General features: G+C 40.6%; 1 protein-coding gene across 12 annotated transcripts in view; it reads left to right on the forward strand.

Moving 5' to 3' along the window:
- Window positions 1–15,137, forward strand: part of NHSL1 (NHS like 1) — a 184,419-nt gene that overhangs the window by 128,209 nt on the left and 41,073 nt on the right. For all 12 annotated transcript variants that reach the window (XM_048299705.1, XM_048299716.1, XM_048299704.1 and 9 more), the window contains one exon: window positions 845–997. In XM_048299705.1, coding sequence (XP_048155662.1) covers window positions 845–997 — 153 coding nt within the window. The remainder of the gene's footprint in view (window positions 1–844; window positions 998–15,137) is intronic.

Genomic DNA, 15,137 nt, shown 5'->3' on the forward strand with positions numbered 1-15,137 from the left:
CCCAACTGCCCTTTTTCTGTTTACAGCAGGGTAGAGGATAAGGCTGTTCAACTGTAGAAGTTTTTATTGATGATAAACTGGAAACAAAAGGCAGTGGCTGTCTCTCGGGAAGCATAAATGATAAACAAATCTTGGCAATATGTGCTTTGGCTGTTTCACTGCTAGACTGTCTGTAAGGAACTTTGAACTTGAACAAGGTCTGTGTTTTATTTTCACATGTCTGTTGACTGCAAAGAGGTGGCCAGAGATAGCCCTCTTCAGTGCATTTGTGCTCTGAGCAGTATTTGTCCACGGAGTTGCTTTTGTTATATCTGCTTTCCACTCACCACAAGGGAAAGTCGCTAATTTATTTGTTTCATTGAAATCTTCTTTTCTGGTTTGAGCAGTCATGAGGTCAGACAAGGTTGTTTCCCAATACAGATGAATCTGTTGTCATCTCTCATGAAGACTGTCATATTCCCAGGGGCACCTTTGAGCCAAGAGGAAGCTATTCTGCACTGCACAGCACCTTCCATGATCAGGGAATGGAAAATTGATTCCTTTGTGAAGAGTGGGAGCTAGAGGGCTGGAGGGAAACAGAGTTGCAAGTTTAGAGTAAATAAAACAGCAATTACAGAAATGGGAAGAGCAAAAGGTATTTCCTGCAGAACATAGAGTAGAAATGCAAGGAAGGGTTTTTTAGCTGTCATGGAAGTGGGGTTCTGGGGAGTATTTTGATGGGTCTGCAGCGGCAAACAGTGCTTCTTTCATTTGTAGACGTTGTGTGGGAAACTTACACGTGGGATTTCGTGATAGAGCTATCTGCAATAACATTTAATTTTCTTCTTATTATGTCTCTCTGCAGCTGTTTCCAACCTAGATGAAGAGAGTAGATGGACTGTGCACTACACTGCTCCATGGCACCAGCAGGAAAATGTCTTCTTACCCTCCTCAAGACCACCTTGTGTGGAGGACCTGCACAGACAAGCCAAGCTGAACCTCAAGTCAGTGCTGAGAGGTAAGACACTGCTACCGACACAGACATGTCCTAAAAGGACTGTACATTTTGCCACAGTCTTTGCAAACATATCCAAATTGCAGGCTTATTTGGTTTTTCTGCAGCACGTGTAGAACATTAGTGGGATTTTCCCACTCAAATGAGGGGACAGGGGAAAAATTATTTTGCTATGAAGAGACAAGTACATGTGTTACCTGACAGAGCACTCTAAAATAGAAAAGCATATCTCTTGGCCATTTCCATTTAGTCTTTGGAGTGTTTCCAAAATGATACCTTCAATTTCAGAAAGTCCTGAATTAGTCCATTTGTAGGGTAAAAAGTGCATCAGAGGTGTTTCATTTGGTGATTTCTTCTGTTGTTGTACAGTGTCGTTTCCAGGGTTGTGGCTGCTTGTGAGAAGCTGGAAGAAGTGCTGAGGACTGAAAAGGGACATGGGGAACAGGGCACTCACAAGGACTCTTCCAGTAATAAAAGTGCTTTCTTGTAGAAGGGTTCAGCATATTTTTAAGGCCCAGTTTTTACCCATAGTACCTTCATTGGGGGCTATATCTGTGCAGTCTGTCGTGGGAGGCATTGTGTTGTGTCAGTGCAGCCGTGAGAACAAAGACAGGCAGCCAGCAAGGAGGCCTGCAGAATGTCTGTCCCTGGGCCAGACATAAAGTTTAAAATAACAGTATAATGTTCGTGTTCTGGAAATGGTTAACCTAGATTTTTCTTTACACTGGCTATTTAACAAAGGGGGTTACCCTGCAAAGAGCCAACTCGTTCAAGTCCCTTTTTGTTTCAGCAGGAACTGCAGGTACTTGATACCTTGCAAAGTTAACCTGATTTAAAAGCAGATTGTATTTTTTATTTGTTTAATATGACATTACTGCTTTTTAGACTTGAAGAAGGCTTCATTTTATATGTCTGAATAGAGAAGTATTTGACCGCCATATTTCATTTCTCTTGCCATTTCCCCAGTTAATTGATTTTCACTGTCTCTTACTAGGTGCTTTTTGTTATCATTTAATAGGGAAGTCTTGACAGCCAGTGTTATTGGCTCCTGCATGGCTCAGCAGATAGCCTGTGTGCCCTCTATACTTATTATAGGATTAATACATTTGTGCAGTTCCTTAGCCTTGAAACATTTATTGTTCTCTTGCAGGCACACTTACCAGTCCTTTACAAAATAAAAATATTTGCCTGCTATAAATGAAAAAGAATACTGATTGTTGTTAGCTTTTTGTGAACCTTAACCACTCATTCTAATATTGTTTTCTGTTCTTGTTTTGGACTGTTATTAAAAAGAAACCTGCACAAGCTAAAATGCTGCGCTGATTTTCTTGAGTTTTATCAGAAATTTGTCTACTGCATTTTTGTGTTCTATTTGAAAAAATGTATGTCTAATATATTTGTGTGAAACCAAGTAATATGTGCTGCTTCCTCCTCTTACACACCTGGAGTTATTTTGGTCGGGTGGGATTTTTCTCTGGAGGTGCTGCTCATTATAAAAAAGAAGCTATTCAGTACTACTACAATTTTCCAGTTAGCCATCTGAGTTAAGTAAACTGGCTTGTGTACGTGATGTAGGACTGCTTAGCAATGAAGTGAGTTTCAGTTTCATGCTTTCAGGGTAGTAACTGAGAGAAGAAACTGTGATGATACCTTCACCAGACCTCATACTGCTGATTTAGTGAACACAACTCTGTTATTTATTTATTTACTTATTTGTTTAGCCTCAAGCTCTTTCCTTGAGCCATGTTTTTTTTTTTCCCTAAGTACAGTTTTAAATAACTCCTTACTGTTCCCTGTAACTGTCCTGAGAAGCTACAGCCATGAGTAGTAGTAAGAGAAGCCCTGACTAAAGTTTTATCAGTTTTACTCTGCTGCTGCTTCAACACTGTAAAATCAGGAAGGCACTGGTGCTTCTGATTATACTTGGAGAATTGGGTTAAGAGTTCTGTATCCAGAGCAGAGTTTCATTCAGTGTAAAAGCACTGTCAGAATTGTGACATAATTTTGACAACTGCCGAACTGCTTTTCCACCTGTTTCTTTAGAAAAGACAACATTTTCTGAAGCTTCTTAATAGGGAGAAAGGAATTTCAGTGCTGTGTGACCATGGCATAGAAGAGCTTGAAGTAGCCTCATGAGAAGCACCATTGGGCTAGCATGGGGACTTCAGCTCTGCATGTCTTGGCCTCATGATAAAGCTTGCATTTTGCCATCCTTTTGGTGTTTCAGATTCTTTGCTTGAAGTAAACTGTGGAGCAGTAGGACAGCTGTATGTGACCCAACATGCTGTATGGGTAGTGGGGAAAGAGTAACACTGGATGACAAAATGCACTATACTCTGTGCAGGAAGTGGGATGAATCTCTTTTGTCTCCAAAAAATGGTGGCACAAAGAGAAACTGGAAGGAAGTAGAACTAAAGCAAATACAATTTTTCCTTTATGCTAAGTCAGAAATGAAGCGGTGGACATGTTACAGAAGTGGAGAAATACGAGGGCAAAGATATTGAAGTGCCTTTCATAAATTTTTGGGACTATTTTAAGGTTTTTAAGAATAGGTGAGACAAGCACTACTCAAAAATCATTTGTGTATATTTAATCCTATCTTTCAAGGAGGTTGGGAAGGAAGAAAGAACCTCTGGTGATCCCCTTGAACCTGATAATGGGGTCTTGAGGACTAAGTAAGCAGCTATTGTTCAGACCATCAAAAGGCATGTTTGAAAGTTTTCCAGTCCTGTTCTTGTTCACATTATGAGAGCTGATGTTACTGGTACATAGCAGCTTGACTGAAAACTATTAATTTGTTGGTACACGTGGCTCCCCTGTGAATGGAAAAAGAAGTATAAAACTTAGGTAACAAATAGTAATTGATGTGTAGAGCACATTTAAACCACCTGTAAAAGTATCAAATGTATAAAATCTTTCAAAATAATTCAAGCAAAGTATTTATATCAGGGTATTTTTACCCATCTAATAGTAACCAGATGGAATCCTGGCTAGCTTTTAAGATAGTCAGTGCAAAGGTAGACTATTTATTCTGGTACGATTTTAACAGCAAATTCTTTACAGCATGGGTCTAATAAAAAAAAAAATCGCGTGAAGTCAAGTCTGTTATCTAGAATAAACTTTTAAGTGCCACGTAAGAAGCAGAAGCTAGTAAAGAATAGCTACTTAAATTGGTTTAAGAATAAAAAGTTAGAGATATTAAAATAAATAGTATATAACCTGTCTTGAGAGAAATAAGTACACCGTCTGCTAATCTCTGCATACTTTTTCAGGAAGCAGTGTTGTGTTTGGAGAAGGAAAAGATTTTTGCCTTTAGTTTTTGTGCAGTTGATTATTTTACTTTGTATATTATATATTGATATGTCCCCTGCTTATCAACATTGTGGAAATGGATGTGGTATGTGACAGTAGATGTTGCATAGAAAGATATTTTAGGTTTTTACCTATGAACTAGCCTTTTATCCTTTTGAAATGAAGGGGAAATACTGTGCTTTTCCTTTATGAAGCTACTTTCAAGTGTAAATGGTGAGATCTTGCATTGAAATTTGTTCGTAAGTGAGGTAGAGCTTCTTATCCTTCTTTAGGCATGCAGGTGCTCTGCTGCCCTTTGAAGTTTTAAAAAGCAGTATTGTCCAGTAATCTGAATTAGAAAATGAAGCACCTGGAACCTGGAAGGTTTGGGATGCATAGTCTATCTGTTCCTGAGAACTGAAGTTGCTTTATGTAACCTATATTAAAATTGAAAGTTGTTATTGACTAAAATCAGTGGCTTGATATCTTAAGCCCAGGCTGTGTTACTTCATTGTAAATGAAAGGTCTCAGTGGCTTAATATGATGGCTTGGGAAGAAGAGTAACTTCAGCTGCACTTCACAGTCATGGTGCCCTTGCAGTTTGATTTAAACGTTTGGAAAATGATGCAGTTCTTGGGTTGTGGTGGTAGATACTATATTTTTTCTTAGTGTTTTGTTTGCACTGGATAAAGCAGACTCTCCTATTCTTTGGGGAAGGAGCCAGCACCTCAGAGTGCTTGCTGAAGTAGATGGGGTGCCATGTGCCTTGCAAGATGCATGTTTTCTTGCCCTCAGGGCCAAGCTACTCTGGCTGGCCTTTCCTGAAAGCCTGTCCTATGCGGCCTCTTCATAATGTTTTCATGGTCACTTTGTGAAAGGTGTTTCCCAATATACAGATGTTCAGATAGAAACAATACTAGCCACTGAGGAGTCTTAACATGACTCTTTGCTTTGTGTCACTGTTTTGTCCTGTCATGAAAACAGGAGATGAAAACGACAGATGGGAAAGAAGAGCTGAGACTCTGCATGGGGCCAGGATCCTCAAATCCTCAAAAACAAGTCCTGTCCCTTGCTGTGTGCTCTGCTCTGGGGCTGAAGGACTACTAGACTTGTCTAGTCTCATGTTGCTAATGTCTGCTGAGTGGCTGGACTTGCACTGAGTCTGGTCTGGGCACTAGGACAGCTGTGAGTTTGGTGTTGCTCAGAGTGGCATTGCTGAATCTGTGCTGAAGGGCCCAGTGCCACCTACTGCAGTGTTTCCTACAGTGTTCTTGGTCTGAGGGTGAGCGGTTCCGTGAGTGTTCAACCAGAGTCAAGAGGGTAGCACTGTAAAACAGCTCCCATCCTTGACGCAGTGCTTTGACAGATCTGGCTCGTTGCATGGCCCTATCTGAAGAAAGGTGTCTGAGGAAGTCTCTGAAGTGCAGTGGTCTTCAGCTGGGAGCTCAGATAGAACAGCTGTAGTATATGGCAATGACACAAATACTTGGTAGTAAAAGTAAATTGAGACTAATCCTCATTTTGTGAACTGTTATACTCTAAAATTGACAAGCAATAAGGTGTGAAGTGTGAAGATGGGGAGGAGGCACAGCACTGTTGTAGTGTTGCTTTGCTTAACTGCTTGGGGTGTATCATAAGTGTGCCTTGTTTACCTTCTGAGCAGGTTTGCAACATGAACAGTGTGTTACCGGTGGAGGTCCAATGTCCTAAAAGGAAAGCCTAAAGTTTAATCTGAAATGCATTGGCCTTGGATAATCTTGCAAATTATGATGAAGTGAAGGAACAGAAAAAGGAATTCTTACCATGTACCTGAACTCTTCGTTTCTACTTTTTTTTTGAACTATTCTAAATTTTCCCTCAAATGTGGATATATGTCAGTTGCAGTGATGGGAGCCAGAGCAGGGCATATATAGTTGAATTTCCGAGGGGCACTTGTCTTCCAGTTCCTGCAATTAGCAACGCAGAGCACTTTTGATTTAAAAAAAAAAAAAAAAAAAAGTGGGGGGAGTACAAACTCCACCATTGTGTGTTGTCATTTCTTCATGAGCTGGGATTCAACAGGCATAAAGGGCAGAGATGGAATAAGTGTATTAATGTTAAAGGTCAAACACAGCCAGACTGAAATGATACCAGGCTGTTAGGAGATATCCAGCTTCTGAAGAGTGTTGTGGACCCTCTCTGCACTCTTGAAGTTGCAGATGAGCTGCAGTGTCATGTCATGCACTGCTGGTCACTGTCCAGACTGGTTGTCCTTTACAGCAGGTAACAAAGTGTTCGTTGTGACTGAGGAAGGTGTTGCTGTAAATAGTGGGAACGGTCCACACGCCGACTTTCATACTCCTTTTCAGACTATAACTGCTGAAACTTCCTGCGCAACTGCCTGTACTTTGTACCCTCCCCCCTCCTCCCCAGGATAATTGTGTTGATTCAAGCTACATACATAATATAGGGCTCGTTGTTCCAATGTCTGCGATGATTCATTTATTATCTCATCTTCAGAAGAGCTGGATTTGGCTGACTCTAGCTTCTGTTTAGCTTTGTTGGCCAAATTCAAGGAATGTATTTAAGCAGCAGTGATTGAAACACTTGATTTGTTTTCCAGAAGACATCTGGTTAGCATTGTCAAATAAAACCGGATTTAAGTAGTTAGTCATAAAGCCTCTATTATGTCTTGCTACAAGACCCTCCAGACAGGTATGTGTTCAGCCTTTGTTTTCTCAGTGCGTCTGCCAGATCACTGTTCAGATGAGCAATATTAGGGTCAGACCTACTAGTCGATAATCCTGCTGAGAAGATTATGGACTTAAAATAATCTTATGTTTCATTAAAGAGCTGCAAAATAGGGGGAAACCACTTCTTACTGACAATAGCTGTGGTTCAGGTTCAGAGAGATGTCAAGATGTGAACTCCCTACCAACTGGAAAACTTAAGTAAAGGCCATTAAAGGCTAGGAGTAGACCATGTGTTCCTGAAAGGCCTTGGAGTTATAAAATCAAAAAATGGAAATCAATTTGTTTTTAATTATTTTAGTTTCAATTGTCAAGTTCCTATCAGAGCTTCTGCTCTTGTATTCTGCTTTTTTTACTGTTACTGAATTAATTCACCGTACATCTGTTGATGGTTTTGGCCAAGTTCCATACTCCCAACTACCCTTTCTAATAAGGAATTTCAAAAAGCAAATACTCAAATGAAACAGAATTTGATCAAGAGGCTACGGTGCATGTGTTTGAAAGCTGGTCTTGTGCTACAAAACTGAACTACTTGGAAGCATCTAGGTTGCCTATTTTTAGGTTTAGTTTATGTAGTGCAGTGCTGAGTGCAAAAACATAAAAGAGTGGTTATATGTAGATTGATTGCATGATACACATGAGCAGTGAAAGAAATTCCAGTGAAAAGCTTTCAAGAAGATAAAATTTGTTTCAAAATAATACCAATGGTACTGGGTTTTTTTCTTGAGCTAGATGAATGTGGTTTTTTAGGAAGCTATACCTGAACGATTATTGAACCCATTTCAGATCCATGCCTTTAGTAGAAAGAATAAGTTGGAATTGTTAACTGTCTGTAGCATATTTAAGTGCTAGGTAAAGCAATTCCCATCACAAGGAATATTGAACTTCCAGTTAATTTCCTTTTTGTTTTTCTTCCCCCTTACTCTCTTAGATTAGGATGTTATGTGCTTGTTGGTAGCATTTTAGATAGCTTTTACATTTAAAATGTTCTAGGAGGAAAAATAATGAAAAATCCCTTCCTATTTTTACATTAGCTGTGTTCAGTTGTCTAAGAAACAAAAAATATCCATAAAAATGCTAGAGAAAAAGCAAGGAGCATTATTTTAATGCAAGCATCAAAGATAAAAAGGAAGCAAATGCACTGTTAAACTCAAGACATCTTGTCACCACTAAATGCAGTCGTATAAGGCACTTGCAGAAATTTAAATTAACTTGAGACAAACGGTGATAATTATTTTGAGCACTCCCTAGTGACAGCTTGTTAACAAATATAATTTGTCATGGCTGTTGCATTTTGGTGCCATTAGATGGGTTTTCTGTATCGCTAAATCATGCAGATCACCTGGGGAATTAAAGATTGGTATTAAATGCACTTGTTTTTTAAAAGCCCCAAGAAAAGAAAGGAATGATCAATGCATTTGCGTTTACTTGACCCTGTTAACAGTATTTTGACATTGAATAGTTCCTTTTAATTTGGATCCTTCTTAAACAGCTGCATCTGATTTAAACTTGAAAATAAATATATCTGCTTGCTTTCCTTTAATGTTGCACTTTCTTGCCCTGTCTTTGTGCTACTCTAAGTGTCTGCACAGCTGAGCCCTGAAGCTGCTTGGAAGGGTGGGCTTCCCAGCCTGACTGGCCTCTAGTTACCATGGCAGGGCATGCTTCCCAACATTTGTGTGTTGGAGGAAATAGACCTAACATAAATACATTTGCTCACTTTCAGTAAGACTTCTTTGAAGTACCCATTCAGCATCTCTGTCACACTCCAGCAGCCCTCTGTTAGGATTACCTTCAGCCTCTTGGAGCCCGAGACATCTTTGTTTCTGGGTAACACTGGACAGCATCTGTCATTAAAAGCTACCTGTGTGTCTGGGCTTGGCTACTTTTTAATGAGAGGGAACATGCGAAATAGTCTTTAAAAAAGTCTAATGGACCTTTCAAGTACTTACTTACTCATCAAGTAAGATGGCTTTGAAGCAAACAGCTAAGTTTTACTGGTGGGTTGGAAACTTGCCACTTTAAATGGTGCTTGTGAAGAAATGTGTTGGTAGCAGTGTTTGCTGTGTCTGGGCTTGTCTTGGGTTTTTCTGTATGTAGTGATAAAAGACGTAGAGGTATCAGAATAAAACTGCATTTTGGGGCAAGGGACGGGAATAATAAGGAAGTTGGCTGGACTGACAAAGGCTGGTACTAGCCAAAGCACCTAGATTGAGCTGTTGATCAGAAGTTTTTTTCAGCTGGGTGGCAACAGAACTCCATCTGTTGAAATCCTTGACCTGTTTAATTGGGAGTCTGAACAAAATGGTGCACTGGATATATCACAGCTGAAGTTCATGAACTTGCTTTGCAGTCAGCATTGGTTACAGTTCAGTTGTTACACAAGTGCATCATTGCTGTGGCTTTACAACATATTTTAAAGCTTTGATATAGGAGCAGTCTCTGTGATAGTCAAGTTCTGCAAATGATATGGGGATTTATATATTTAAAGAAAATGGGACATGATCCAAACTGAGTGAATTTTTGGGAGGAATGTAAAGTGGTAGAGGCAAGCTGTCTGCTGCATATTTAGATCCCAGGGACAAAAATAGGTGCTGTGTTGGAATTAAATTGAGCTGCTTTTTTTTTGAAGTAATATTTAACTTGAGATATTTGTGAGAAACAAGATTGCCTTTGTACAGCTGTGCTTTTACATAGCCTGTCTCATCCACATACAGAGAACTGTGCATTAACCCCAGTTTACAAATGAGGGAACCATAAAGGGGCGCAGAGTGAAAGGTAGTAATTTTAGTTAGATCTACTAACCAAAGAAACCTTTGAACTAGGGTGTCTGTTTTAATTATGGTCCCAGGCATAATAATTCTCAACAAGCTCTTTATCTTGAAAAGTTACCTCCCTGAAATTCCCCAGTTAACTGTGTAATCGAGTGTTACCTTGGTTTTATCCACATCTTACCACAGTGCTGTGAGCAAGCAGAGAGGCAGCCATACCCTTTGAAGAGGTCCTAGTTCTGTGCTCAGAGTATGTTTCAGTACTTAGCACCAGACCATATGACAGTCCCAAACAAAGCACAACTCCGGCCATTACAGGTGACAACTTTTTGCTTAGTGTTCAAAGTACACCATTATGAAGCTGGAGATTCAGCCTGTGCTCACCTCATCTGTAAAGAACTAAAATTTGTGTCTAAATGCAGAATACTTTAACTTGCAAAAGCACATCATCCTTAGAAGTAAAGATGTTGATATCCCTGTTAGGTTCTCTTGCCCCTCATGAGAAGGGCCTGCAGCACTGGACCCAGCACTGGTCGTTACTGGTGTGGTGGCGATGTGAGTTAAGGTATCTTGAGTTCTTCCGTAGTTGGAATTTTCCTGAGGTGCCTCTCTGTGTGTTCATATGCTGCAGACTGTGTGTACATACCTGTTTGGACTCTGAATTTAGGAGGCACGTACATGACATTTAGATCGTGTCATGTCTGTCTGTAGGGTGTAAGTCCTTGACTGGATCTAACCCAAAGTGATTTGCTTGGATGCAGCAGTGCCAGCTCAGAAATCCAGGTCTTCGACACCCACGCCTGTCTGTCACAAGCCCACAAGGTCTTAGTTGTCTTAACTCAACTGGAAAAACAAATTGAAAATATCTATCAAGTAAATTAAAATTATATGCATTTACTTGCTAGTGGTGAAAGTAAATTCTTTTAAAACCAAAAGCAGTGATACTTTGATTATTAAAGTGCAGTGTAACCTATAAAATAAGAGGTAATTTTAAACAATTTGCATTTACAAGACAAATGTATATTATACTGAAGTCTGTCTGGGTTTAGGTGAAATTTTGAAAAGCTACTTGTAAGACAGTGTTTGTAATTGTGACTTAGGGAGGAACATGGTTTGTGGATATTTACAGAAGAAGTTGACTACAATGTTTGAAGACTGGAAAAAGAAAGATTTCTGACCCTGGGGAGTAGAGTGGTTTTCCAGTGATATGTGCGGTGAATGGATAAATGTGTTTTAATATACTAGTCAGCAGATTTATTTCTGTAGTTGACAGTTTAGCTGACTCGAGCAGTTAATGGCTTTCTGTAGTTAAAAAAAAGAAAAAAAAGAAAAATAGAAAAATACAAGTTACAACATGAAAGGCTCTGCCAAGAAGTCACCCAGACTTCAGCTGAGATAGTTTTTCCAGCTTACAGATGCAGCTGTCACCTTGTCAGATGTCCCTTCTTGCTGACAAGGAGACAGTAAGGTGGTGTAAAATTTAGTGAGTGATGTTTGTCTGATCTTTCCCCTTTCTACCTCTGTACCTGGGAGTTTCTGTTTCAGCAACTCTGGGCAGCTCTCCCAGGCGAGCAGTGCATCTGCTCCTGGTTTGACTTACATTTTCTCTTCGGATTTTAGCAATTAGTTGTGAGTTCCAGGTCCTGTTCTTGCATACGGGGCAAATTCAGATGTTTCCAGGATATGATTTTTCTGTCTTTCATTGCTTGACCCGTGCAATGGGATGGGTAGTTACTCCAAGCAAATTGGAGCTATTTAGATGTCTGAATAACTTTGATGCCAAGTTGCTAAGTTTATACTAGTGAATATCATTGTCACAAGATGGTCGGCGAGGAAAGAGACGGGGCAGATTGCGTGGGTGCAATAAGCCGTTTTTATTGATACAGAGCTGAGTATTTATACCTTTTCAGCAGTTACTAAAAATAAATTCTTATATAAGCAGCAATCACTATAACAACCATATCTGTGTTTCTTAATAACATTGCAAAACTAGAAGCTAGCACTAACTGACACAGGTACATACCAAGCACGCCTTTCCCTTACGCTGGCTATTTTGTGGTAGGCTATACTGCCTGCCGTAGCTTATGGCCTAGCAACATTACCATGTCCACTGCTGACATGAGTTTGGCAATGCTCTCACTTCTGCTTTCTAGCTGTATCTCCACGTAGCATGGTAATTTAATTCTCTAACCAGTGCCTTTGCTGCTTACTAATAAATATTTAGAAATGTAGATTTTAGTTTTTTAGTATTAGACTCTTCAATATATACTTGTGAGAGTGTGCCCAGGTGTGTACATGTGGATGTAGGCAGCTACAGAGCTTAAGGCCTGATCCTGCAACAGTCACGTGAGCAGTGTTTGCTTACAGGAGTAATCTGAATAATCTCATTAGGGCTAATTTAGTGAGTGATGGGTGTACTTTCAGGCCTGAGATGTGAAGGACTGGTCCAGGGTGGTGGCATAAGGCTATGGCTCTGTGCTCTTACTGGAGCTGTGCCTTAAGGACAGATCTCAGGCTCAGATGGGCTCTAGCCCTGAAAACCAGCACCTGGAGGCTTTCTCCCTACAGACAGGTATATATGGGGCACCCTAATACTGACAGGCAAAATAATTGCTTTATGAAGAAGCTTGTTAAAAATAACACTGACTCTTGCACAGTTCATTTACAATAAGAAAAAAATTAAGCACAACTTCTGAAAATAACTGAATCCATCTCCCTCTGACCAGTTCTGCTTCTTACAGGGTGATGAATTTTCCATCATATAAACTTCAAGATGCTGCAACAAGTTTTACTGGTAGGAAGCTGAGTAGGTACAAAACATTACCATATTTGGGTAATAATGTGGGAAATGGCATCCCTGCTGCTGGGTCCAACCAAGTTGGTTAAAGAAGAGGAAAAGAGCCAATGCATCCGGTCCCCTCACAGCAACTCAGCCTTCCATCTGTCGCGGCACGGTGTGGCATGTAGGTCTGACAAGGTAAATGTTAATCCTACTTTACCATGGTAATACCATGTCAGACGAATTACTGAGGTATCAGTGCTGTGCCTTCTGTTCACTCCCATGATTTGTGGCTCAAATTACCATGCAAGAATATGGTTTCAGTTGTTGGAAAAGCAGTAAATTCCCTCTGTGTGTGGGACTTGGTGCTGTGTGTTACTGGCTATGGGGCACATACAAGTCCTTGTATGAAACAGAAAGATCTAGTCTGAGAGGCCTTGGAGGTATTTTCATACACTTGGCCTGACAGTCTGTCACAAAGGCCATAAGCTTTTATATGGAGAGGCTGAGTTATTCGCAACAGTGCTGAATTCAGTGCCTGTGGATCAAAACTCTGGTGCAGGATTGCACATGGCTGGTTGAACCTTTGGTCTCAGTTTGGTGCTGCAGGTACCTGCCTGTCCCCCAGCTGTTGAGCAGAGATGGGTGATGCACAGGACTTGTCCCCAGCACACTTCTCTCTGATGCCAAGATTTAGCAAAGGCTGCAATACTGCAATCCTGGGCAAGTATATGAGTGGTTGGGTATATAGCAGAGACTTGGGCATGATTGTATTGGGCACTGACAGCTTTAACACATTTTCTTTGTTTGTATCTCCTGAAGCCTGTTCTAATAACTGTGGAAATGATGAGGGGGCCCTTAAAAGGGTTTTGACTACATTTCCCATGCACTTTCTTCACGCTTAACTAAAACCACCCTGTGAACAGCAAAACACAAGGAGAAATTTCAGGAAAATTTTCATTTTCTACCTTGTGCCACATAAGTGGAAATATAATATAATCTAATGACTGTCATTTTTAAGCAATGCTCGTAATACAGAGGAGGTTCTGAAATTTAATGTATCATTAGTATAGAAGAAGATAAGAACTAATCTATGGTTTCACCTAGCCTGAAAAGCACTTGCAGAGCAGCAGAAGGTGACAGGCAGTGTCCCTGTGCACTTGGCCGCAGAAGCAGTCAGGAGATGAAGGGGAGGTAGCTTCAGACTTCTGAGTTGTGGCACTACCCAGTGCAGCCACCGAGTGCAATTGCCAAGGCAGAGACACTTTCCTGATTTTCCTGGAATTAGTGTTTGTGTGAGCAAAATTGTTTCATCTAGGGCATAGTCATATTGTTGCACATTTCAGATCAGATTCACGCAAAAACTGTGACTTCAAGGTTGTCTGCAGCGTGTGCTGCAGATTTGGACTGGCGAGCGTGTCCTCAGGAGCAGGCGTTTGTGTCCTGCCTGATGCAGCGTCCTGGGGTTCAACCTGGCAGTTCTTTGGCAGAAGTATGGAAACACTGTGCACAGTTTTAATGTTGTATAATGTGGGAAATGGCATCCCTGCTGCAGGGTCCAGCCAAGAGTGTGTATGTCCCTGATTCAGCTGGCACTAATGTATTGTCATTCTTTAAAATGAAGATTTTTATTAACTGGAGCTGGATGGATCCTTCTGTTACCTAGTCAGCTTCAGTACAGACGTCTCTGAAATAACTGTAAGAACTTTTTCACTTAGTGTATAGTGCTCTTCTCTGTTTGGGGTTGTCAGAATAGGACAACGCATTGCTCCTCTGGGAAGAAGGGAGTCTTTCCTAGAGTAAGCGTCTGGAATATTTTCCTAGAGTAAGTATCTCTAGCTTCTTCATCGGTATTTTTTTTACGAAAATAAAACCCCTGTAGCTGAAAAAGATGAACCTGATTGTTTACAGAAGACCGTGTGCATCTCTAATAATAGTAAGGAGGTGGAGGGAAGGAGCCTCAGTTTTTAAACAGCAGTTGCCACCTTTGGTTTGGCAGTGACAGTACCTTCAGTCAGGTGCAATGTGTGACCTTGTGTTGTGCTTGTGGGCTGTTGCAACACGAAGTAAAAGATACCTGCCTAAAGCCCCTGATGAGGTTTGTTGGCCTAGGGTGCCATCCACACTGTGTTTCTGGCTGTGCTGCAAAATGTACAGTGACAGTACATTAATAGAAAAGCTGTTCTTAGGTACAAATCACCTTTTTCTTGGTTTCACCTAGCAGTTTGTAGCAATTTTGGCATCATCAGCAACGTTGCTGCAATAGCTTCTGAAGCTACATGGATTTTGTGTTGTGGACAGCCGGAGGTTGTGAGCTTGATAAGCTGACAGGTTGTTATTGTCAGTCTACCTGAAGTTGTGATGGACTTGACACCTTCAGTGTTGATTTCCTTAAGTTTTTGGAGCTTTTCTGGGCTTCATGAGGTGCACTGTTCATCATCTTCACCTTCTTGGTTAGGAAGATAAATAAGGTCAGTCAACATCAGAGCATTCATTTATCATGCTTCAGAAGAGCCTGTCGCCTCCAGAAGAGTCCTGTGACAACTGTGGCTCCATGGGAAAGCCCAAACTGG

The sequence above is a fragment of the Corvus hawaiiensis genome, chromosome 3 (genome assembly GCF_020740725.1).
Source record: "Corvus hawaiiensis isolate bCorHaw1 chromosome 3, bCorHaw1.pri.cur, whole genome shotgun sequence".
In the NCBI taxonomy this organism is placed as follows: domain Eukaryota; kingdom Metazoa; phylum Chordata; class Aves; order Passeriformes; family Corvidae; genus Corvus; species Corvus hawaiiensis.